The 26,552-nt window shown below is 41.5% G+C and overlaps 1 protein-coding gene across 4 annotated transcripts in view; it reads right to left on the bottom strand.

Annotated features, from left to right (window-relative positions):
• mctp1a (multiple C2 domains, transmembrane 1a) overlaps nt 1-26,552 on the bottom strand; it is a 172,434-nt gene that overhangs the window by 10,791 nt on the left and 135,091 nt on the right. For 3 of the 4 annotated variants that reach the window (XM_030143428.1, XM_030143427.1, XM_030143430.1), the window contains 5 exons: nt 16,941-16,997; nt 11,066-11,164; nt 2,191-2,300; nt 1,392-1,501; nt 993-1,090 (listed from right to left, as the gene is read on the bottom strand). In XM_030143428.1, the coding sequence (XP_029999288.1) occupies nt 993-1,090; nt 1,392-1,501; nt 2,191-2,300; nt 11,066-11,164; nt 16,941-16,997 (474 nt within the window). The remainder of the gene's footprint in view (nt 1-992; nt 1,091-1,391; nt 1,502-2,190; nt 2,301-11,065; nt 11,165-16,940; nt 16,998-26,552) is intronic. The other variant, XM_030143429.1, reaches the window with a different exon arrangement.

Here is a 26,552-nt window from a genome sequence, read left to right on the forward strand (position 1 = left end):
ACAGCCTGGGCTCATTTAAACCCAAGGCTACCTGCCTTGTATGTTTCGCTGCAGCAGGCCCCAGAAAACTATGAAACTGTAAAACTGCACAGGGACTGAGAGGGGGAGAACACAGGGGGTCGGGCAGGAGTGTGAAGGGGAGCAAGGATTATGACCCTGTAAAGATGAAAGAGGTTCGATCAAAGAGGAAGTGTGTCAGTGCTGATGTGGCAGGGGATTGGTCATATCAGAGGCCCAGGTCGTTCAGCCTCAGCCTGCACGTGTATGTGTGTGTGTATCCGTGCATTGATGTGCATGTGTGTTGAACTCAGCACAGCAGGGCTTAACGGCCACAGCGGACACCATGGGTGCTGGATAACACAACGACTTTCACAAGCTGCCGCTTAATTGCTGTTTAAACTGCACTTTGTCCTGGGCAGCACAGCACGCTCCACAGTTAACATACACACACACACACCAGTACATATACACACCTATATTTTAACGAAGCATCTGTAGTTCTCAACCACAAAGTTAATCTGATCTCACGGTTAATGTAGAAGCAAAACCGCATGGGGCTGGTTAACTATTGGTTTACACTCTGTTCCAATTACTAGCATAGAAGGCAAACAACAGCTAGCTGTCTCATTGTGTGCGTATGGAGTCAATCAGCCTAGTTATAAGCAGGACACTAAACTCACTTAACCTTGTTATCCTATTATACAACTTCAGCACCATGAACGTATGTTAAAATTTAATTACACTAGGAAACTCTTAGTAGGTAAACACAAAAAACTAAGGATAACCGTTTCACCAAACACTAGTACAGTGCAGAAGATAAACCCAGAAACAGACAAGAAGCTTCAAGGAAACAAAAGAAAAACAAAAAGAGAAAGTGAGACAGAAAAGAACATGAAAGAAGCGTTAACCTTTGCTCCTGTCTCAGACTGACTGAGATGGTGCCAAAAAGATAGAAAAGATGAGGCAAAGATAAAAGTAGAAAGTTCACCTACCACTTGTACGTCTGAGGGCACTCTGGACAGAAAGTCTAGCAGCTCGTTGTTATCTATGGTGTAAGGGTCTCGCAGCTTTTTGGTGAATTTATTCACCCCTGTAGAAACAGAGAAAGGAGTTGGAAAATAGTTAGAAAATATGGGTAGACAATGTGTGCTGACTAACTTGTTAAAACCTCACTGGCTGATATCCAAGAAATTAGTCAGACAGGCCAAAGAGTATAGTGTAAATTTTGCTTTGGCTATCAAAAGAACTTGGCTTTTTTTTTTTTTTAACAATACATAAAACATTAAAGAATAGCATTGCTTTACTACATCCTCTCTAACATATGTATACGTCACTACACATTTAAAATAAGTGACTTATTCTTAGTATTTTTATTTTCAGCATCATCTCACCCCAGGCTAGAACTATGTATCGTAGAGGGATGAAATAGACAATGATGGTGGCCACTCCAAGAGCCACAATGGCCAGCCAGCTTAAGAAAGGCACAGTCCAGTTAAAAGTGCTGGGGGAGAGAGAGAAAAAAGATTGTTAAAGATGGGTACCTGGTAAAGCTAAGTTCAGCCAAACATGTAGAAAAAGTAAAGAGAGGAGTCAGAAAGGAGTCATTTAATACATTTCAAGTGAAATCAGCAAATTCGGATACCTTTGTGCTGCAAAATTCCTCACATCCACTGCTACTGTGCAGAAGGAAATTGTGTTTACTAAAGGTCTTACATGTCAGTAATGCAAGGTTAAGAATGGACTACAACTCAATAAACTTTCTCTCAATCAGACACCCTCAACTTGTCACATCCAGATGGTTTAAAATAACTGAGTAAAGATAGGAACCTGAAGCATGTGGGGTTTCAAAATTCCAGTTCTTCTAGGTATTTTTATGTAACTAAATGAACGTTAGGGCACCTCTGTATGTAGATCACAATGAATAAACGGTTTAGTGTGTGCATGTGAATGTTTTAGCTAAGTGGAGGTCACGCTGGGTTAAGTGAGATGTGATGGATAGACAAAAAGTGTTTGTGTCTCAGGGTTGAGTGTCAGGCTGGCACTGTTTCCTGAGAGCAGCACTGAGTTATACCCAGGCTGGCAAGGAGAAGCGGGGGCAACCTGGCACTGCAGAAATAAATAAAACACTGGGATGCGCGTAGCAGAGAGAGCAGAGCGGGCCAGCCGCCGAGGAGCTGGCTTACAACTCACTTCTTTATCCTCTCGCCATAGGAGGCCACTTCATCCAGTGCATTCTGCACGCTGATGCACACGTCCTGAATGGCGTAAAGCTTGTTCATGAAGCCCTTTCTCTCAGAGTCCTGCAAGAGGACAGATAGTGTTGTAGGCAAATACAGGAAGGATGGGTAAGGGAAGAAGAGGTGGAGACAGAAAAGGGAAGGTAAAAAAGGGGGAGGAGGAAGAAAGAGGAAAGAGAAGACAGAGGCTGGGCACAGGCATCTTCATGAAAACAATACATTTTAAATAGCGTCAAAGATTTGGAGTGGGGAGCCAAATCACCGGATATCCTGCATGAACCGACAGACTGCTTTCATTCCAGGCAGTAATAGAGATATAAAGTCGGCAGAACAAATCAAAATGTTTTCCTCTTTACAAAAGCTCACACAGGAAAATTTGAATATGTGAATAGAGAGACAGAATTAAACTGAAAGCCGAATGGATACATCAATCTCTGGGCGCTCTCTTTCTCTCTCTCACAGCTGCCAAGAAGGCTGGAAAGACCGGGCAGAGCCCTCTTTTGTTCTGCTGGTTGGCACACTGTGATGATGTCACCAGCAGTGACATCATTATCATCCTTATTAACGTCGTCACCCACCATGAAGAGCTCTTCCTTTTCAACTTTTGATGGTTGAGAACTTGAGAATATTGTGAGGAGCGGGGGGGAGAGACCACAAAAGTAGGCAGGCAATCTAAAATCTACAATCCCCGCTCTTTACTGAAACAAAGTGAAAAATTTAAGAAGTCATGCAACAGTCAATGAGCCGCCTGCTGAATGACTGACAGGCAGGGACAGGATGGATCTGGACATAATGAGGTGACAGATCGAGAGCCTTTGGATAAGTGAGGACATCGACACGCAGACTGGTTGCGGCTGGATGGGCATGCTTACAAAACGAGGCCAAAGTGAGGAAAAGTACATTCCTTTACAGTAAACACATTATATTACATCTTATCCCCAAAAGGTATAGCAGTATATTCAGGAATCTGACTAGAGTGGACAGGACCTATTACCAGAACCAACACAACCATTCAGTCTTCTTGTGGTTGTTACAGTAAGAAATATAAACTGATGCAAAAAAAAAAAGTAGAAATACTGATACTGATTCAATTCTATAACTATTTCTGAGAAAAACAAATTGTACTTCACATAATTTCCCCATGTCTTAAACCATTCTAACTTCACATATAATAAAAATAATATTCTCAAAATAATAAATATTAACTTCACATCAATGTGTAAATCACCCATCAGTGTCAGCAAGAGAACTGTCTTTTGTTTTTTCTTCTGCTCTAGTCTCCTTTTCTTGCCTTGTTGAAATTTTTTGCAGTTTCTTTGCCTCAACGTGTGCCGTGTGTGAAATGCACTGATGGATTCATGGATCTTTTTAAAAATATTTTCCTTCTATTTAAGTTGAAATTGCTCTTAATGTTGAGAAAACACACAGTGATGCCAAATAAAAATCTATAATTCCCCTGAAATGCATTCAAACTAAAATAATACGCCTGTTTTGAAAATGTAAGAAGAAAGTACAGATGTTTGTATTATAATCTAGGGAGTAAAATAAAAAGTCAGAGAAATAAATACCAAAAGGTAAACTGTAGTGAAAACTGTGCTTAAGTATTAATGAAGTATTTGTACATAGTTTGTTCCACATCTGCTGCACAAACACTTTGGAGAGCTGCTAAAGGTCTACCTCAAACAAGTGCGTGGAAGGCACCTCTGGGCTTTAGATAAAATAATCTGAAATTGATGAGGCTGAGGAAAATAGGATATTATGACTGTTTGAACAACTTTGGTGAATTTGCTGAAAAAACAATGAAAAAATGAAGTCAAAATACTAAAGGTTTATGAGAAACCATATGCTTATAGCAAGACCCTAAATGGCCACGGAGTATTTCAGTTTTGTATAAGAAAAGACGGTATGTAAAGCAATGAGTGTGTTATTGAAGAAGATGGATGGACGCTGCTGAATTGCGGAAGTAAACCTCTGTAATCCTTATCATTATACTCAAAGACGACTGTGAAGCAGTCAAAGACGTGACATCCCCAGGACGTCAAAGGGCTCCCCGCATCCCACCACAATCTACCCACTGAGACCCAAAACACCCCAGCACTGACCCAAAACCCACCCACTTCTTTCTGCTCTCCGTCCAGGATCAGATAATGTGAAAAATGAACCATGGAGCAGTCAAGGAGACCACATGGCCTCCCCAGCAAAACCACACAAGACAAATAGATATAATTAGACAGCGTCCCTGGGTTATTTTTCTTTGCAAATATTTTACAAGACTCCCTTTCTTTTTTTCCCCTTCTCTCTCCTTCTCTTCTCAGTCCTTTCCACAGAGTCCATCTGTTTTTCATTGCTCGCTCAAACAAATCTCAGAGTGTAGGATCTATTGTGCTGGACTGGGTTAGGCCGAGTCGAGCCGGGCTGGGCCGGGTCAGGCAGTTTTATTTTCGGGCCCGGACTCAGGGGAGAGTGTTTGAGGGCCAGGGGAGTGGTGTGAGAGAGCGGGCGGGGGAGGAGAGAATAGGTCAGAGGTCATCTGAGTATAAACCATTGCCACATGCCCCTCGGACTGCGGTCTGACTCCTATTTCCTGTCTTCAAACACAGCTAGGGGAGGCGGGAGGTAGCAATAACACAGAGAGCTGCAGAGAACCTTGTTTTCCCAGCTTCCCCGCACACTGCGCACATATGGAGCCAGGCAACCTGTTCTTATAATGGAACCTAATATGCACACAAACACACACACTCACACACCCTACAGCTATTAGATAAGGTTGATCTGCACACCTGGTCTTGCTGTGTGACTCTACAAACGATATTTTATCCTGACACAGATTAGACGATGAGGGGCCTTGACTTCTAAAAAAAGTTTCCCTCTTTGCAGTATTCCAGCAGTGACTCTCTGAGCAAGTTTGTTTTAGACTCCAATGTCATCATAGATAAAGTGGAAACTGATACAGAGTGAGGAGGCGAGAGACAAGGAATTGACACATCACAGTCAAGGCCAAAGAATCTTGAGAGATTGAATAGAATGGTGAAATATTTCAATCAAGTAGGTGATCTTACTAATGAAATACACATTTACGCGTGCTGTAATGTGAAACGATCACAAGTATAATGACACATAGATTAATTATGAATAATGTGTGCATATTTTAGCAACAAGCTCAAATGTGATGTGGAACCAGAGTTCTGTTTTCCACGCTCAGGAAAAGCAGCCGAGTCTTTACAGGAGACTCAGGGCCTGTATTTCCATCCGTCTTTTCCTGTGTCTGTCAAGGAGAGTAAGTGGGTTTGTTTGGAGACCTGAAGGCAAGACTAATAAAATAAAATCTGTGAGGCCTCTGCTTTGACTTGGCTACAGTTGCAGTCATGTTAATGCTCAAACTATGCTGCAAATCCCAGCACCTCTTGACAACAGGCTCCTGATTGATGTTGCTGCGTGGCCGGAATCATTCAGACAGATAGTGTAATAAGCCTGCCTAATGAGTTTAGCATCATGCATTTTAATAAACTGCAACTGCTGGCCCATTTGAAATGCATTACACTGACATGTTACAGTAACTACCAGGGTGTCACTACAGTTAGACTTTGAAGTAAACGTTCATCTACCATAAAATAATATATGTGTATAAATGGAGCTGTAGTTGTGCCTGTCAAAGCATTATAAGTGCAACAATGTGAAATAGATTTATTGAATTCTGGCAATTACTCCAAATTACATGGCTTGATCTCTGCCATAAACCCGACCTTTGTAAATAAATGCTTCTTTTACACATATACTGGGGGTGAGTAAAATGTCAGGCTAATTAAAATAGTGAAATCCTGAAAAAAGAAAAAGAAATATCCATTGCTTTGGGTCAAAAGAAAGTGAAATATATCTTCAATGCAAAGAGTAACTATTCAATATAATGAAAATACTTTTGGTATTTTGCAAACCTTTTCACTACTATTCAACTGTTTTGTCTTTTGTCATTTTTTCACCTTTATATAAACCAATAAAAAAGGTTGTGGGGTGTACTGAGTGGGATTTCAGAAGTCAGACGCACAACACAATGCTGTAACTTAAATGAAAAACAGCACAGAGTTCATCTTTTTTTTTATCCCGTGAATGAAATGTTTCTATGCCGAAAACAAACTACTTGACATCAATTACCTCTTATCAGGTTGGGGGAAGAAATATTTAGTGAGTCGGCGTCCTTTGATGGCAGCGAGTTGTGTGTTTTAATTGCATGTATACCATTTAAATATAGCTTTTGTGGTTATGTCCAAAGTTTGCATCATTGTTTGGAAGTGTGGAGTGTGATATGAAATCTCAGCCTAGCACCCATTAGTTCACAGCTGAACCATCCTGTGTATAAGTGTGGGGAGCGGGCTGCACCAGGGGAGTGCTCCTTTCAGGCGAAGACAGAGGAGGGAAGGCTCGTTAAAGTGATGTGAGCTGTTTGCATGTGTTAAGGAGAAACAACCCTCAGTGACACCAGAGAGAACCCAGGGATACACACACATGCATAGAAACAGCCAAGTCAGGCTAACCACATTGCACTTGCTGGTAAATTGTGGTAAACAAATGTGGTAAACTCCTTGAAACACTTGATTAAATATTTAACAAAGGAAAGATGCACAATGCCTCTGTGTACTCGACTGTTCCATTTCTCTTTCACACAGAGATAGCATCATAGCAGAGTACATCTATATGCAAAAGTGCAAAGTGAGCAGTTATAAACTTTGCAAAGACAGTTTGTTCTTCACTGACCCAAGGCCTAGAGCTAAACAAGAGAGAGGTCACTGAGGACTTAGCCTATTACGATGGACTCAAATATCTGTCCTATATCTACTGGGTGGAAATAGAGAGAGCCATTTGAGACTGTTTTAACCTCCGATCACATTGTTCTCCCTGCTGGGTTACGCCATAAAAATGATAAACCTAACAGTTATAATGTAGCGGCATATATCCCATCACACCACAAAATGAGTCTGAACCACAAGTGGCTGCTGCTCATTGCTGCTGTGCTAAAATTGCACCTGTTTTTCTTTGTTTTTCTTTTTGCCTCTTTCAGTCTGGCAGCACAGTAAAAATTGAAATGTCATATAAAACGTGACAGGATGCTAATATGTGGCTCCCAGAGGGCATCTGAAAGCGGTCTTGTTGATTTTGTAACTGCAGAGAGAGTAGACAACCCTCCCATTTCAAACCCAGGGAGAAAAAAAAATAAAAAAAACAGGAAAAAAAAAAAAAAAGTTGAGTGAAGTTGAGGAATGCTTTAGGGGCAACACGGATTCAATTTCGTAGCCAATGTAAGAATTAGGGATGACAAATGAATAAATAGTACATACAATTAGAATTTACTGTGGAGGAGACTGGCAACAAAAATCAAAACACGGGTAAAAGACAACAGCTACGTATAGTCATAAATACTGCTAATTTGACTCTTGAATGTATGTGAATAAATTAACATAGAAATGAAGTGAGTCGTGAATGTGTAAAGTTATATATTAGTAGGAAATGAGTCTTTTTTAGATGTTAAAATCATGAGTTAAACCAGGCATCCTCTGTGAAATGATGGAAACAGTAATATATACAGACATTAGACTGTGAATGCTCAGATATAAATGCATTAGACCATTTATAATGTGCAAAGAGGAATCTGAAACATATAATATTCATCATTAAAATTAGTATCATGTGTATTTTTATATTTCTAGTAATTTGGCTTGTAATTTTTTGTTATTGACATTTATAGCAGTGGATTAAATGAAACACAAATTAACATAGACTCAGTCTTAACTCTAAGCTCAAACATCCAAGTGATGAAAACCAATCATCTTTACTGCTCTTAAAATGAAAACTATTAACTGATGTGTTTAAATGGTGACTATTCCATTTAGTCCCAATTCCGCTGGGGATCGAAGAGTCACAGATTTTAACCACTGGGAATTAAGAAAGTCCCCTAAGGAAAAAAAAAAGAAAAGTGAGGGACCCAGTGGCCTAGAAGAACATCTTCCCTCTGTCAGGAAATGACAACAAGACGAGACAAAGGCCCTGGGACCGGCCTCAGATACCATCATGCAACCTGGAACCTTGCCAGAGCCACATGAAAGAGGCAGATGTTCCCTTTTTTTGGGAGGGGGCGCAGTTTTAATAAATAATTTCTCCCATACTAACAACCAATCCATGAGAAAACGCTGGGAATACATCTCTATTTTCCCTCCCCTTTTTATCATAAACACATAAATATCGGTTTAACTAGGGTGTTGAGATGCTGTGCACGTTTTCCCGGCCCTCATCAAGCGGTGAATACACACAAAGGCCATGTTATGATGTGAGGGGGCGTCCCACTCCCATAGGCCCAAATGGATGAATATGAGTATGTGTGTGTACGTAAGTGTGGCTGTGATAGTTTGTGCAGACCGACCACTTTAAGAATATCTCCGCACACAAAGGGTTGCTCCCACAAAGCCAAAGTCAAACCCTAGTTACAACTGTCAGCTGAAGGTGGACGAGGCAGACACAATGCGCCTTGTATTAATTAGTCTCTCCACCCAGTCTAGTCCCTTAGCGAGGATAAATATACACATATGTAAAAAGAGGGATGCAAGGGAAGACAGAAAGAGGGTATTAATGGGAGAGGTGGTGGTGACTTATTTTCAGTTTGACCTCTGCTTCCTATCCTAAAGAGAAAGGTTTCCGGTGTTACGAGCCTGCGTTTGTGTGCACTAATGTGTCTGGGTGGCGGGAGGTTGTTTGCCACTGATCATCTTTACCCATCTCCCCTTGGGGCCTCTCATCACCTCCACCACACCAGCCACTCCATCAGATTCAAGGTCGGGTGAGCGCACACACACACACACACACACACACATATACACATAAATGACTAACACCCTACAACTTGTGCGCTTGATCACTTCCCCTCACTCGCCTCCTGCCGAACGTCGCCCGACCCCCGTCCGCCCTGCACCCCCGCCCTGCCCAATTCTCCCCCACCTTGCTTCACCTCTGCTCCCCTGCTCCTGCGTTCTCCTTCCCATGTCCTTCCCAGTATCCAGCCTGGCAGAATGTGATGAATGGGAAAACATTACTCTTGTCCTCTGTTGTCCTGGTTTAGCTGTTCAAGCCCATCTCCCCCTGTCTGTCTGTCTGTCTGTCTGTCAGACTGTCTGACTGTTTGTCGGTCTCAGTCTCTGTCTGGATCACAGCTGCACAATATAAGCTCTGTTGTTTTGGATGTATGTACCACATGATTAGGGAAAACTCTGGTAACGTAAAGATTTTAATGTGTCGGGATGATGTAGAGAAATTGGACATTTTTAAAGTCTGTCTGTCGGTCGGTCCATCCATCCATCCATCCATCCATCCATCCATCTAGGATGTATGTACCACATGATCAGGGAAAACTTTGGTAACATACAGATTTTAATGTCTTGGGATGACGTACAGAAATTGGACATTGTTAAAATCTATCTATCTATCTATCTATCTATCTATCTATCTATCTATCTATCTATCTATCTATCTATCTATCTATCTATCCACCCATCCTGTTCTATTCTATGCACTGCATCACTTTTAATATGGTTCTTTAATTACATCTGCATCATCACCTAGGCCTATAAAACTCCTGCTAAGTTCAGTGAACCTTTAATTAGATAGTCTTGTTCACAGACACACTCAGGCAATAGAAACAGATGTTCCATTCACTGTTTTAAACTTTGTTTTGAAAGAAAAAAAAAATAGAGCGAGAGTGCATTGCTATGAAGTGAAGGGATCACGTCTTCAAAAAAGTAAATAAAATATGCATCCTCTCTGTGCTCATTACAGATTTATGACTCTTGTTAAAAGAAAAGGTGGTGGCTGCCTTCTAACACGTCTGACTTTCAAATTCAGACGACACTGCTGTCAAGTGTTGTGCTCCACATTCTGTCCAATGAGAGACTGGGAGGACTGAGAGTACGCCATCTTCATCGTCTTATTCGGTGAGAGTCTCGAGGAGAGTTTCTTTGGGCGGATGCGAGCGCAGAAGAACTCCTCACCTACAGTGCATCGAATGCTCGTCATCGTCCTTTGATGCATAGTTCATCAGTCAAAAAGTTCAGTTGGTTCAGCCGCTCTAGTGTATGTGATTCAGAGCAATAACAGTTGGGGAGCAGACATTGCTGCATTAGGCATAATGAGCATTGGGATTTGCTCCAGTGATATGAAATAGTTTTGCTGTTTCTGTAGCAACTTTTAAGAAAAAGCACATTGAAATCACACACAGCCACATGTACTTTAGCTGCACAAGCATCTACACACAAAGACTCTGAGAATGTTTCATTAGAAAATTAATGACCAGTAGTAAAAATGTACAACTTTATTGTGATCAGTGCTATTTACACATATATCTAAATTTGTGTATTTTTCTCAAACCACATACTGATCCCTAGTCAAAACATATACAAATACACTCAAATTACAGCCATTCGCTACTTATTGCCTTATGTCCCACGACTGAAGCACAGTTAAGAGTGTCACGCCTCAGTCTACAGCTGTCACCTTGCAGGGTAACAAGTCTACAGTGCTACAGGGAAGTCACACAAAAAGACTGGAACAGCTGTCCATGCTGGAGCCCCCATCACCTTCAAGTGCAGGCAGAGTTTGAGACGGATTAGGTTCGAACCAAACGTGCAGTGCAAGGGTGCTGACATGGACACTGGGACAAAAACTGCACATAAAACCCCGACAGGACGGCAGACGGAGGCCGCCAGACAGACGACAAGCTAAACAGGAAACCGGAAGACACCAACACACACCATTGGGAGTCAGTGCCAGATCCACACACATGCCCCACTTACCACCATCGTTCGTATCCACTCAAAGTGCCAGGAAGCCAACATATCCTCGAGGATATGGTTTTTATCACGGCTGTCCTCCCAGGGGTCTGGTTTAGGATCCTTGTGGATAGATTACAGTACATTTTGCTTTACAACCCAAAGAAATTAACAACTGGGACCTTGTAGTTTTGTGTGTTTGTGTATCTAGGCAACAATAACATTGTTCTCACCAAATTCACTGCAGAGATTGTAAACACAGGCTGGAATGGAAAACATATTGACCTTAAGAATAAGGCGTAACTGTTTTAGTCCTCACCTAGTGTTTTCAGAATCAAACAAACAGTTGAAATAAATCTGGAAGCCACTGAAAGCTTTTTATTTCATCTGACAGTTGCAGAGCTGTATGTCTATAATATCTGCAATGAAATTAGTGAGCATAAAGCTGTGCCAAAGCTTTAGAACTTCTGGCCAAAACTACAAAACATGACCCAGGATGCACTAAAAAGGAACAAATTCGCATTTTAACAAGGACAAGAAAGAGAAAGGAGGAGAGTCAGAAAATGAAAGAGTGTAGAAGAAATGAGAGAAAGCAAAAGACAAAGCAAGCTATACATATCTGGGGGGAATAGCGATAGTGAGAGCTGATTCACCTGATGTGTGTGTGTGTGTGTGTGTGTGTGTGACAAAGAGGAAAAACAAACAAACAATGCAGTGTATTTTGCATAGAGAGACAATACCCCTCCATGCCTCTTTCACCCTCCTTTTTGTTTTCATTCCTCCCCCTATTAGCCAAACATGATTAAAATGCAGTTCCTACCAGCGTCTCTGCTGAACAACGAAAAAAAAAGTCACTGAGATGGGAAGAAAAATGAAGCGGAAAAGTCAAAAGCATCTTTTACAGCGTGACGCTTTTCATCCCTCATAGGCGGTGAGAAGAAAAGAACACAGATATTCAAACTTTTTTCTTTTCCCCTCACTCTCCAATTCTCCTCAGCAGCTGAACCCCCCCCCCCCCCCCCCCCCCCGATACCTGAGGACAACCCCACTGTATCACAAGCTCAATAGCCTCCCCAGAACAACATTTCAGTCACACTTTTTTTCCCAGAGCATTGATATAATTCCCAGTGCTCTCTTTAGTCCAATTACATTATGCTATGTCGCTATCTGAGCGATCAGCGCAGTGCCGTGACTGGGACTGAGAGAGGAGTGCAGGGGCTTGGGAAGGTGCTACAGAGATACGTATGCAATCTGGAGATAAGTCAGAAAATGCACACTTTTCTTTTTATATATATATATATATATTCACAGTAAGACAAAATGTGTGCAAACCATCTTTAACAATACATGGAGCTGAGAGTCTTGACACTTGTTTAATGACACACAGACGAGGAGACAGGAGCTGAGAAAGAGATATGGAAATTAAGACAAAGAGAGAAACGATAGTGGGGTACTACTGTTTAAAATCCACCGCTGATGATGGCTGAGAATCCTGTAGGACTAAAACTGTCTCTTAAAACTAGCCACTGGGCAGACGTTATCTCAGCGCTGTAGATGAGAGGGATAAAGAGATACTGTGTAGTAAAATGTCTGACAACTCATATATACTTAGCTTTATGAGGAAAAAAGGATCATGTAGCACTAACAAAATTTCCAAGACAAACTAAATTACACTTGTTGTAACCTATAGACACCTGGTTTGCCGGCAATTTCATGCATGTTGCACATACTGTAAATCACAGGAAACTGTTAGAATTGGACAGTAATAGGTTATGATACAAGTACAATCATCTGGTGCCACAGTAGGCCAAAAATAACAATGTAAAAACAGCAAATAGGTTACTGTTTGACCCCCATCTAGGATGAAAACAGATGTCACTGCTGGTAAATGTGAAATGCCTGAGGGAACTGCATCCACAAATAAGCCTAAAAAAAGACTTTTCATTTCAGTTATTCCAATCTAAAATTATCTGTCCAAACTAATGAATAATACACACTCCACAGTATATTTACCATAAATTCCGTAGATGAAGGAAGGAGAAAATAAGCAGGAAATGTGTGTGTGAATGTGTGTGTGCGTGTGTATGAGAGAAGGGGAGATACAGATTGATAGACAGACAGAGAAAGAGAGAGGGAGTGCACCGAGCAGTAAGCCCGTGAGCAGGACATGATTGCAGTGTGTATCTTATCTATGTCAGGTCCTCCTGAGGCTAGTGGAGCCTAGCTGAGCGGAGCACGAGCGCTTCAGTGACCAGTCAACCGTGTGAGGGTAATCTCCTCACTCTTTCAGACTCACTCTCTCTTTTCTCCCTCTCTCCCTTTTTCCAGTAAGCCCCCTCCCTGGGAGGCAACTGAGCCACTGCACACGTACAAGCAAACCCGTCACAGAAAATACACATAAATACAACACATTTACACACCCAAACACCCAGGTAAAGCCAAAAGGTGATTGCCTCATACCAACTCTAGACAGTGAGCGCACAGGTGACAGGATACATCACAGGCTACGCTGCTCATGAAAAACCTCTGCTGCCCAGTAGTAAATCTAGGATGGAGGCACGTGTTTCTACTATCTTATACTGCATAGGCCTCATAATAACATCAGAAATTAAAACACATAAAGGTACCAAAGAGGGTTAGTTTGTTGGTTTGTCTGTCTTTCTTTCCACAGGATTATGTAAAAACAGCTGTACCCCTTTTCATAAAATTTGCTTGAATTGTGCTGCACGGACCAAGGAGGAACCCCTCAAATCTAATTATTTTTTTCTCTTCTTCTAATGGTGTGAGGTATGGCATTTTACTGAATTACAGCACTATGGGGCCTTGGTGAAGGTATATGCTCTCAGAGTGTTCTTCTAGTCCATTTTACAATATAAATATGTTAATGGCCCGCTGTACATGCTGTCTCAGTAACACGGCTTACTGCTTGAATTAAAATGAATTATTCATGTTATTAATGACACCAATGCTTCACCTGCCATAGCAAGTCAAAATTTCCATGTGAAAAGGATCAGTAATATTTTGCTCTATGAAAACTCTCAAATGTTATTTTACTAATAAGTAAATGGTTTTCAATGACAATGATCGCACCTCTTAAAGTATAGCATTAGATGATTGCAATAACACATTAGGAGCACATTTTTAACAATTGCTATATTACAGTCAAATACATTAATCTCAAGGAAAAGTAGTCTTCATGCCTTGAATTTTTAGACTTTATTTAACATAACTTTATTGAAAATAGAGGTTAAAAGCTAAGGTAATTGTCCTCCTAACCTTCTGTGTTTATGGGTTTGCAGGCAATAATTGTCAGGCAACATTTCATGTAGAGAGTAAACGCACAGCACACACGCACGCATGTACACACACGCACGCACGCGCGTGCACACACACAAACACACAATGGAGAAGGAGGAGAAGAAAATAAAAAACAGTGCAACATGTCTAACATTCCTTCAACCTTCATGTACTTTCCTGCATGGCTTTAACAACTCAGCCGTCCCCATCAATTAGTCTAGATGCAGGACTTTCATTGAGATTAAGTGACTAATATCAGTGCTTGCTCACAAGAAAGACACTTTTCACGTCTACCCAACAATCTGCTAAGTCAAAACACATGTGGTGATCCAAGGCAAAAAGCCTGCAAGGGGTCCACTGTGCAATGAAAAACAGGTGCTCTACTTTTTGGCCATGTAATACCCCATTTAGCCTCTGGAGCAAAGGTTATCCAGCTAATAGCTGCCTTGTGGTGCACTGGGAAGAACTGTGCACATGGCCGGAGTAAACATCTGGGATGGATTGTACATACTTGCAACATATGCTTCAAGTTCAATTAAAATGAGGCCTTGGCACATTTATTAATCTTTTTTCCCCTCTCCTCTCTCTCTTCTTCCCTCTCTCCCCTATAGGCCTGTGCCATAAAAGAGGCCTCCTTTGACCTGTCCTTCATACTTACTCATACAATCTAAAGCTGTACCTCATAGCTAATGTAAAAGACCTCATATTCAATGTAAGAGACAAATTTGTTAAGCCTCGAAACTCCATTTGTTCTGCACTTAACCAGGTTTGAGGGCAAAAAGGGAAAAAAGGGAGTTTCAAAATGAAGGAAAAAAGGCAGGGAAGGGGATGATTGAAGGAAGGGTAGAAGGAGAGTGGGAGGGGAGAGAGATGTAGGCGAAGAAAAAAGTAAAATGCCCCCTTTTAACTTCTCTACAGCTCAAATGAAATGCTAACAGTTGAGGGGAGCAATAGATCAAAATGTATGAAGCCAGAGTTGGTAAATTGTAGCCTTTGTGGTGGCTGTGCTATCCAGCATCCCAGCCCTGTGTGAGCACAGAGAGCAAGGCCTTCTTATGTGGAATAATCAGTTTGGCACCAAATCTGACAGAGGCCGCACAAGCTGCTGCTGCACCTCATTTCAATATGAAAGTCCAAAATGTATTTCATATAATCTGCAGCTTTTCAAATGCCTGTATTTTTATTTTTTTTCCCTGAGAGGAGGTAGGAAATGCAATGATGGAGGACAGATGTAAAGAAGGGGTAAAAAAAGGTTCAAGGTTGCCTAGTGCATATCTTCAGACAGTGCCCCCCTGTACATTCTGGCCTTGGAACTTCACAAGCATGAAACTTTTCTTCTGTATCACTGTGGGGGAGAATGTAATGCTCGCATATCTTTGTGCGCTCATCACCCAACTAGCTCCTTGGCTGACTGATTGCCTGACTGGCTGACTTGCTGGTGGGTTGACTATTAGACCATCTGCAGTATAAATGTGTTTTTTTAACCCCTTTGTTGCAGGCTTGCACTCATGACCCATCAAAAATACAGCATGGTTGGAGTTGCATAAGCAAATTCAGCATACAAAATGTCTTCAGGCAAAATAATTTTCAGATATCAAATTTCCTGGTCAAAGGCCTTCACAATTACCATTGCAAACTGTCAGAGTCTCCCTCCGAAAAGATTACCAAACCAGACCATGCAAATTACCACATCTTAGCCTACTAACCTTTATATTGCTGGAGTGTGGCTGTAAGGCATCAAGTATCAGCAAAAGTAATTTCATATTCTGGCTCGCTCACTCAAGGTACTTCATGGTTTTCACTGTAAATTCAGTGGGCTTCACTTAAAAGCTCAAGCAATAATTTGGTTGAGTTACACTGTTTTAACACTACACACAAGTCTGATTGGACCGCGGTTCCAAACAGGAAATGTTCATTTCACGTGTGCCATACAACACAGTAGGTGGATAAAGAGCAGTAGCAATTCAGATATCATTCCCAAGTGGAACATTGACAAAGTACTGTACCCTATCCAGTGGCATTTGTTTCAGTAGCTGTTCCTATAGTGTAAACGAGCGGAGGCAGTAAAGCAGCCACCTGTTGTTACCTGATAGTGTCTGGACAAGCCCAGATGCTGTTTTACTGGGACATAAAGGAGCAGTGAATGGACCTAAATAGCTAACTAAGCACTTTATATGGGTACATGTTCTCAGGAAACAGGGCTGAAGCACAAGCACACTAATGTAACTGTTCTATAGTGTTACAAGGCGAAAATGAGGAGTACCAAATTGCAGTGAAAAGAGCAAGGAAAGCCAGCCAGGAGGAGGACAGGTGAGGAATGTGCCGTGTTTATACCTAGAGAGAAAACTTTTCAAAAGGTTAAAAGGTTGTACAATCTTTGCACATGTGTTTGTGCCGCAGGCAAAGAGAGAAACTGAACAAGGGAGGAGATGGGAATGGAAGATGGAGTCATTTTGTTCGTCTGTTTGTGTTTCCGGTCTATGAAGCAATGTCCACCGCTCCTGAGGCAGCGAATAAGTATGTGTGTGTGTGTGTGTGTGTGTGTGTGTATGATAAGTACGTGTTTATGTGCGAGTGCATCCCAGACACAAGACATAATTACCTTGTCATCTTTGTCAAAATCCTCGTCCTCATCCTCCAGCAGGTCCTCCACTGCTTGCTGACAGTTGTGACAATAAGAAAAAGAAAAAAGAGAAAGAAAAATAAAATGTTTATGCAACAGCTATAGTACAGATAAACATTAGATAACACAGGGTTAACATCATCAGAACATCCAAAGAGGCATATTAAAGCTGATTGGTTATGCTTATGTCTGGCAAGAGTTTGTTAATGAGTATGGAAAGCATGCAGATAGAACGACTATTGGATTGGTGTGTGCTAATATGTCATGAGCTTCAGAATGGTTTAGAATTAGAATTTAATTTTAGAAACATTCTGTTGTTCAAATGTGTTGACACTTCTGGAAATGTAAGCAAATGCTCTGGCTTTGAATCTCAACGGGCTGAGGATTAAAGTCTATTCATCCACTCAAATCGCATTGCACAAAAGCATTCAAATATTATACCATTCAACAGAAGGAGACAGCAAAACTCTTCTTTTTCAGCTGACTCTCGTCTGACCTCCTTAACCTTTGCACCCATGTCTCACCTCTTCCACCAACCTTCCTATTCCTCTACATTCATCTATCTATCACTTATATGCGTTCACAGAAAGATTCTCCATGGGAAAAGTGAAAAGGGAAGCCTACAGCACAGAGAGCAAGTGACAAAGAACAGCAACTATGTGCTTCAATGGTCCACAACCGATGGAACTGGAGCTGGTGTAGCTCTGAAGCCCCAAGATACCACAAAACATACTGTACAACACAGACACAAAAAAAACTTAAATCTGAGTACACGGTCTAAAAAACATATAAGTACACGGAACATAATAACAGTGATTAACTATTCAAAGATACATGATCTCTGCTCAGAAAAAAACACAAACCTTGAATATGTATAAGTCCTACAAACAACGGTTGCAGTTTGGGGCACTGCCTGTGACACTGTGACACACTTGAAGATTCTTTTGTGATACCCTATATGATTATTGTTTAGTGATATGGTTTCTGAGGCATTGTGTGTCTTTGTGACCATGGCATAGTGATCTACCGATGCCCATGAAGCCAAAATACAGACCACTGTAGCATCTCTTATCCACCCTTATTCTGTCAATCACACATCACAGCTACAAGGTCACATTGTTGCTCTGAATTTACATGAACAAACACCCATATCATAAGCTCTACAGCTGTCAAACTGAGCATTCATCTGCTCTTATTGTTGTACTGCTTCACCAGCCCCAACCCCCAAACCCTGCAAACCTTTGCACAAACCCCAACATCACCATAACCGCCTAACCACCTCCAGAACGGCATAAACTAGTTTGGAGAAATCCAAAAATCATTACTTAACAAGACAATAGCTTTTGTCCCTTTTTGTTTTTCATTGGAATAAGGGGGGAAACTATGTGGCGGCTGACATAAGCCTCTTATGTAAATGCAGCTTCCCACACAAACAAAGAGGAGTTCAGAGCAGCAGAGTGGTGTGGTGTGCACCAGTGCAAGTGTGTATTTGTGTGTGTGTTCTATCAATAGCTCAGAGTCACTAGGGCAAAGTGTTGTGCATGTATGCATGGCACTGCTTTCTGTAACTGTCTGACTTTATAGCAACTGGTTATTCCCAGTTCACCGAGACTCCATCACTGTCTAGACAAATAAGCTTGACTGTTTACAGTTTACAATCTCTTTATTGATACAGAATATATTCACAACTACTCTATACAAATACCAGAGAGGGAATTCTCATACTCAGCCGCGGCAAAAGATGCAGACGTGATACTGTAAAATGAAAGCCTTCTGGCGTCTATAAACAAATGAACTATAACTGTTTATAAAGTCATCACGGTTCCTCCCAAATCCTTTCACCCGTGCCAAAATACAAACATAATGGATTCCTCCACACAGAGGCTTTACTAGGGCACGCCTGGCACACGCTCCAAACTTTAAACAAAGGGAATGAGCATGAGCTAGCTGAAGAAGCATGACCTAGAGAGACAGAGAGAGTGATAGAGTCGTTTGTCTCCCTCTGCTCTCCGCTCTGCTCTCTCTCCTCTATCGCCTCTGGTTACAGAGAGAAGTCATGTTTCCTGCAATGAGACACAGTGTAAAATTAATAAATAAAAAGACATGGAACATGTCATCTGCCCTGAAGATTGCCACGGCTAAATGCGCGCACTGAAGCTACAGTCTCAGTAAGGGAGGCTATAAATTACCTCAGTGCAGCCGATGAATTCCAAACATCTTTCTTTATTTCGCTTCCTCTACCTCTCTCTATTTGTCTCATTCTTTCTCTCTTTCTAAGACCTGTTTGGTGTATGATATCATTTGTCTGCTTATCCCCCCATTATCATGTTGTTTGAATTACTATCATTACACCACGGCGGCATCAAAGCCTTGCTGTCGACAGGATCGTGTAGAGCTCACGTTGCCTGTAGAGCTGCTCCAGTCAATTCAGTATCTACTGAGGCGGGGATTAACATATTCAGACCTATTCAAATGATACGGGAATGATGCAGGCTACTCTTACAGATTACACCGTACCCCATAAATACATACAAAGATGGTGATAATATAAAATACAAACATCTGAATACAATGACATTGAGAGTTCAAAAGGATGTGAAAGTGTAAATACATCTGTTCGGCCTTAGTGGTTTAGACGTAGAAAGATTCTTCACAAGAAATATATTTCTATAGCACTGGCTCTGGTCCCGGCTCAAGCTCTTCTATATCATTCTGACTCATGATCCTTGTTGTCCTTCCCTTTAATGTAAAATAATGTGCATAGAAGGAAGAATTGATGTACAGTAAAATCAACTGCAAGAGATAGTTGTCTACCTTTGCTCTGTAAAAATAGATATATGTTGAACTATTGATGTTTTTCTTTAAATGTGGTCAAAACAACGTAGCATCTGAACCTCATCGTAGAAGTGAGGTAGTGTCTTTTCTTCAAGTATTCTTCATCACATCCTTGCATGACTTTACTGTATTTGATGATGAGTTAAACTTATATGTTTTGCGTGTTTATATTTAAGACAGACATATCTTTCTCTATTGTTTCTTGTCATCTGCTAGAACACCTTAAACTTCTGTCTTGAGTGTCTTTGAGTGTATCTGCACAACCTGAAGTGGATGAACAGTCTAAAGAATATTTGGGTCTGTTGATTTCCTGTCAGTACTAAGGCGAGCCCCTGCTATACCCATTGACTGAGATGTGGGGATGTTTGAATTAAGAGGAAAAAAAGCTTTGTCTCTGAGATCTGCCTCTGGAATCTGGTAACATTTCTGATAGCCTATAACCTATCCCCAACAGCAAGTTTGGAGTATTCACTTTTTGCTTCTATCTGTGCCTAAAAAGTACAACAGTGCCCCTAGTGTCTTTCTCAAGGAAGAGCGCCCACTCTTAGGTCACAAATGCATCTAACCCACTAATGTAGTCATGCAGCATATGGATATGGTAGGTGTAGAAAGGTGGTAAACTCTAAAAAGTAAAATCAGCCAGTCTTGATTTATGCCCAGTTCTGTTGCCCTTTGTGCCCCCCTCTGGAAAAGAGACAAGACTGACTTTGATGTTCCAGGATTAGCAAGTTAAGTGCATTTCATTCATAGAACTGAGCCAACACCAAGTGAAATGTGCCCAACCAGGTTTTTAGCCAAGCTACAACAAATTATATTAGGTTATAATAAATGAAACTGAGAAATCTTAGCTGCAAATGGTGAGATTTTAAAAGCATCATTCAGAAAAATGTAACTGATTGGACTTAAAGATTTGATCTGACGAGTTATGAAACAAAGTAAACACAATTTGAGAGGACAGGTGCAACTTTTATTTAGGCAGACTGGACAGAACCTGCTTTGATCCATGAAACAAGTGCACAAATACACACATTCCTCAGAGAGAAAGCAAAATTCCACCATCTGAACAAGTAGCCATCATTTTCACCCTTCTTCTGAAACACTTCTGTACTTGCTCCTCTCTCTCCCTGGCTGGACTGAGTTTCACTATCTCCACTCCTAACCTTCCCAATGACAGCCGCAGGGGGAATTGACGCCAAGGCAGACATCCCCGCGAACATGAAGATATACTTTCTCCTCCTTTTTTCTCCCATTCCTCTATCCCTCCCTCCCTCCATCCTCCTGCTGCTCTTCCTCTTTGATACGTGAGGGGGTTTTAACCTCTCCAGCTGCTGAGGTTTGGCCGACTGGCTGGCTGGGGGATCTCAAGGCCCTACTTGGTATGCACTGTCCATGAGTGTATGTCTATGTGTGTATGTGTGTGTATATTGCCTACACCACAGTTTCCGCAGACTGGGGGAGGGCTGCGCGTCTGATAAGGGCTGCTGGCTGAGCCTGGCTGACCCATGCGGGCCCTTCACAAGCTGTCAGAGCCATGGCCCTCGGAGGGGGGCCCTTCCATCTGCACTGCCCCAGCCAGGACACACCCAGCAGGGGGCCAGATAGGGGTGAGGCTGGGGTGCTACAAGAGCTGGAGACTGGGGGGTGGGGGTGAGAAGGGCGGCTCCAATATTCATGAAAGAACCACCAAATCAATGGTGAGCACTGAAAAAGATGTGTTTGTCATGCTTATTTTACAATCGCAGCACAATGTATTTATGATTGTTTGTTTACAGACAGATCAGTGAGTATGAATGGTCACAGATTTGGGCTTTTTTTTGAAAGAGAAATCATATTTTACATGCTACACCAGCAATCTTGAGATGGCCAGTGAATACAGTATACAGTGATAATATGTTTGTTTTTTTTGTACAGATAAGTGTGGCTTGTCTTATTGTTTCTCATATTCAATTGCAGAAAAGAGAGATAAAGCTGGTATGTACAGTACTTGTTGTGTGATCTATTGCTTAAGGCATAAACCGAAAACTCTAAACTGCGGGAAACTGTACTGTATAGACAAAACAACAACAACAAGCACTGAGGCAGACATTGTGAGCTGCTGACGTTGTAAGCAAAGAGCACAGACAGTTACAAAGGTTCAGTGTGATGAAGGGAGGTAGACAAATGGAGGAGAAGGAAGAGAAAGAGACAACATGATGAAAAGGGAGGCTGGGAAGATTCTGCAGTGGCATTCCTGATGCTCCCGATGCTCCCGTCCCGCTTCAAACTATGCCCGTCGCCTGTCTTTCTGCCTGCCAGCCTGCCAACCTATCTGCCAGTTTAGCAGAGACAGAGAGGCAGCGAGAGGAGCAAAGATGAGCGCGCTGATGCCGGGGCGGCACGGGGGAAATCAGCGGGGCACAGGCGCTCCCAGTTAAAAGTGACATGACCTTTTGATTTTGTCACCTGTCACCAACTGCCATGTCTGACTCTACACTGAGGATTGCCAGCCATCCACCGTTGCTTTCCTTTGCCTGTGTCTTTCTGTCGCTCCATCTCTCTGAATGCCTCTCTGCCTCTTTTTCTGTCTCCAGCTCCCACTCCATCTCCTCTCCTCGCTCCTCTTTTCTTTCCAGAGTTGAGGTTTTATTGGGAAAAAGTGGAGGTGTGACTTTCTGGAAGACTTGAGGTATAATAGGCTGCGTTTCCTCTATTCTTTCCCGCTTTTCTAATATTTACTCTTCTCTACCTGTGTTGTGCATGGCTCTTAATGAGGGCAGATGTCAAGGCACGGTGTGTTTAGAGATGCAGGCAAGTGTTTTTTGAGATGCAAAATCAGGGAGAAAATAGAACAGATAAAAATGGCAATGAATTCTTGTTCTTGAAATGATACAACGTAAAAAAAAAATATGAAAAAAAAAATCAGATATTATTACTATCTTAGAAATAAAACCAAATTCTTTTTACACTAATGAACTGTATACTGCTGTCACAGCCAGGGAAGACTAAACTAGTACAGGTGGGATATGAATTAAAACTGATACAAACAAACAGTACAGGAGAAAACTTGGTTAATTTTTTTAGCTTTAAAGGGTAATTCACCTCTACCAGTGAGATTAAGCTCTATATTTGTTTTTATGGAAATGCTGTCTAATTCTGGATGTAGAGTGGGTTGAAAAGTAGTCAGTTTTCTCACCAGTGGAGACATGTCTGTAAGTGTGAAGTATCTTCAGGCCATTAAGGTCTTCTCTTCTGTAATGGGTTGGCGGATCCAGTGGGTGAATCTATGTAATGGTCTGAAGCATGGGATAAAGAGGATGGTCCTCCAGTGTGACGAGGCCTAATTGCCCGTCATCCTGTGGTAGAAAGAGACATCACCATGTTCTGTATGTGCCCTTTACGACAGCCTGCACTGAAATTAACACCTTCATAACATCTGGTAAGGGCCTTTCTGGGCCAACAGAACAGCAAGGAAGGATTTCTTTTGGGATGTGTCCCTGCTCGTTAATCTCAGCGCCCATCATATACTTCCATGCAAGCAGGCTCACGCACAAATCCAACACACTGCTACGAAAAGTTACACACATGAGTGTACACACGCTTTGCAGCCTTTTTCTCTTCCAGTAGAGCTGACTGTCCTTTGGTTGACCGAGCCCAGCCTACTGACAGCTTCCTTTGCAACAGGCTAGGGATAGATCCAAGCCTTGAACTGTTCACGGATACAAAACAAGGTAGAGGTGGAGAGGAGAAGGACATGTAGTGAAAATGCTTCTGCTTCTACCAGCAATCAGAGACTCAACAAAAAAAGCAGAGCCACAACACGGGCATGTCGACTGTAGATTATCATCTGTGAATTTCAAAGTAAGAGCAGTATCGCGCTCTGCATATGATCAAAAGCACAGTTCATTATCCTCTACCTTTTTAGTTTGTTTGTTTCAGAGAATATGTAATAACATGACATGCAGGTCAGTGAACAGTGTTGAAGGATCAGGGTTTGCAGGTCAGAATGCTACATGATAAGAGTGGAGGTCACTGACCTTCCTGGTCCTTTAATCGCTGTTCTGAGGATGCTCAGACTGCTTAGAAGGTAATGGTCAAGGTTGGGGCGAGGGTAAGGACTGCTGATCCGGGATCTGCTTGCAAAGCAGCATGTAACCACACAACAGTCAGTGACCCTGAGTGGTGAATTACAGCATGTAGAGAACAGTGTGTTTGTTTATCTGTTATGGATGAGGCTATGGACTGTGGTTGCGGTGTAAAATCGGAGAAGGGCCCTCACATTGAACCCATCGGATGAAGCAAGGCCCTTCAGTTCATTAGGAAGTCTGTTCTAAAGTGAATAATTTTTTATCCCCCCTTACTCCTCTCTCTCTCTCTCTCTCTCTCTCTCCCTCTCACCCTTCAGAGTGAGTTCAACAGAGATTCCTTTGGCATTACCCTCTCCCCAGACTGTTGGAAAACCACAGCTCTCCGGATGCTGACCCTTGCTCAGCTCAACACAATGCTTTAATTTGGTGTGTTGTTTAAAGTAATTAGAAAGCCTTTTCCCTTGTTTTCTTTTCTATCCTTTTCTTTTCTCTGCCAAGTGTGGGAGGGAAACAGTGAGTCGTCCATGACTTCAGCTTGATAAGGACTCGGAAGAGAAATCCAGGCAATTGGGAGAGGAAGCAAAGAATGGCAATACTGTATGCTCTTGCTGTATCCACTTCCCCCCTGCACTGCCACAGATTGGGAAACTGTCTGAAAACAAACAAGGACAGGACTCAAGGGATACATGCTTCTAAATGTGTGTGTGTGTTACAGTGTGTGTCTACAGCATTTGCAAACACAAATGCCTGTAAAAAAAATAAATGCAAATACAATATTGTACATTACCTTTACTGTAAGTGCTGAAATTTGACATGAGATAGTAATATCATGACTAAAGGAGCGGGATGGAAAAAGGCAGAGAGTTGATAATGTAGCTGAGAAAGAAGGCTCAATACTGAGGCGGTAAGATTGCAACGCCGAGACAAGAGAGACGGTGACTGTCAGAGATTCTTCTTTGTGTCGCCCATGCAGCTCAAAACTGTTCAGCACAACTGTCATACTGGCAAGTAAAGAAGCATTAATGGTGCTAATCTTCAACAATTAATCCCACTTTTCTGGGATATATTGTTGCAAAGAATGTCTGCACACACTCTTGTATAAGCACAGGCATGTATGCATAATTACTCACTATGAAAAACACACATTTTTCACAGGGACACACAAAAAGTACCTTTACCTCCTTAAAATATACCATTTCCTCCTCAACATGATACACACCTGAAGGGACTCTCAGAAATGTCATGTCAATTGCATCCCCACGTACAACTTTTAATATCACAACACACGCATACAGCACTGATAAACTTCCATAACAACTTGCTCTACCAATTCTCTTCACTTCTCTTTCTATTATTTTGCCTCCAGCCTGAACCAACTTCCTCTCAGCCCTTCGCACACTGTCCACTGGCTATTACAACCAATGACACTTCCCAGCCACACACATGAAAAGTGTTGAACTGTACCAGACATATGTACAATGCGCTCACTTTAAAACTAGTTCATTAAACTGATGTCACCCAGTGGAAATTTAGCTAAAAAAAAAAAAGATATGAAATTTTGAAGCCATGCAGAACATCTTGTGCTTTGCCAATCTCTCCAGTACAGTTAAGTTGAAGGTGCGTGTTCTGTGTTAAGGTGAGAACAGCGATGAAACATTCATGGGCAGAAAAATAACCAACAACTAAACAAAACAAACAAAAAACTTAATGAAAGTAACACAAATACAAAAGGACTATAATTGTACAGAAAATTAAAAATCATAAATGATTCTGACCATTAAAGAATTAGACTTTCCAGGTTTCCAGGCATCATTCTCAGATGATGAGGAACATATCTCTAAAATTTTCATGGCACTAAGAAAGTATGAGAAATTACATGGAGGAAAACTAAGTTGACATAACAATAGCAATTACAATAATAACTGCCCGTGTTTCCTCTTGTCTGAGCATAAGACAACTTTGTAAACAGTGCAGAGCACTATTGTCCCACAAAAAGGCACACACTATAAGAATATCAACAACATGTATTAATGTTCCAAGCAATTCCTGAGGTACTTGAGACACAATAGTCTCTTTCAAGAAGCAGAGAAAAGCAATTCTGCATGAAGTGGGAGTTACATGTACTTACTCATATGTGAAGTGACTGACACAGTACAGGAATATGTAACCTCTGTTGCCTCGTTTTAATTAGGAAGTGCACAGTAAAGTACTGTCATTAGGTCTGAATAAATACAAGCAGGAGTAGAGGCACAAATCACTATGCTACAGTTTCGTCTCAAGGCATGTGTGAGTTTTTTGTCAAGCAATGTCGCCATCTACAGGCAAAGCGCAACAATCCCTAAAATGTAAGAATCATTCACAAATGAGGTGTTTTATTTTGACTGTAAACCTAGTTAAACAACTAAGCTTTTTTTCTTGAAATAAATGGATTCAGTAATTAAAATTGTAAGAAAATACCACAAAATACTATGCAAAACATATGTATAGTAACAGATAAATTGTCTCTTTCAGTGCTGTGTTTTGCCAAATTGAATTGTCAACTTTTTAAATTAACAAATATGGAAATAGAAGATTATAAACAGGCAAGCTTAGCTGTAAAGACTTCCAAAGTGAATTTGTTTTGTATGGTATGTAGAGTTATTGCACGGTGTTCTCATGTACAGCGACACAATGACACACAGCAATGAGATTT

This window comes from Sphaeramia orbicularis, chromosome 9 (genome assembly GCF_902148855.1).
Source record: "Sphaeramia orbicularis chromosome 9, fSphaOr1.1, whole genome shotgun sequence".
Taxonomy (NCBI): Eukaryota; Metazoa; Chordata; class Actinopteri; order Kurtiformes; family Apogonidae; genus Sphaeramia; species Sphaeramia orbicularis.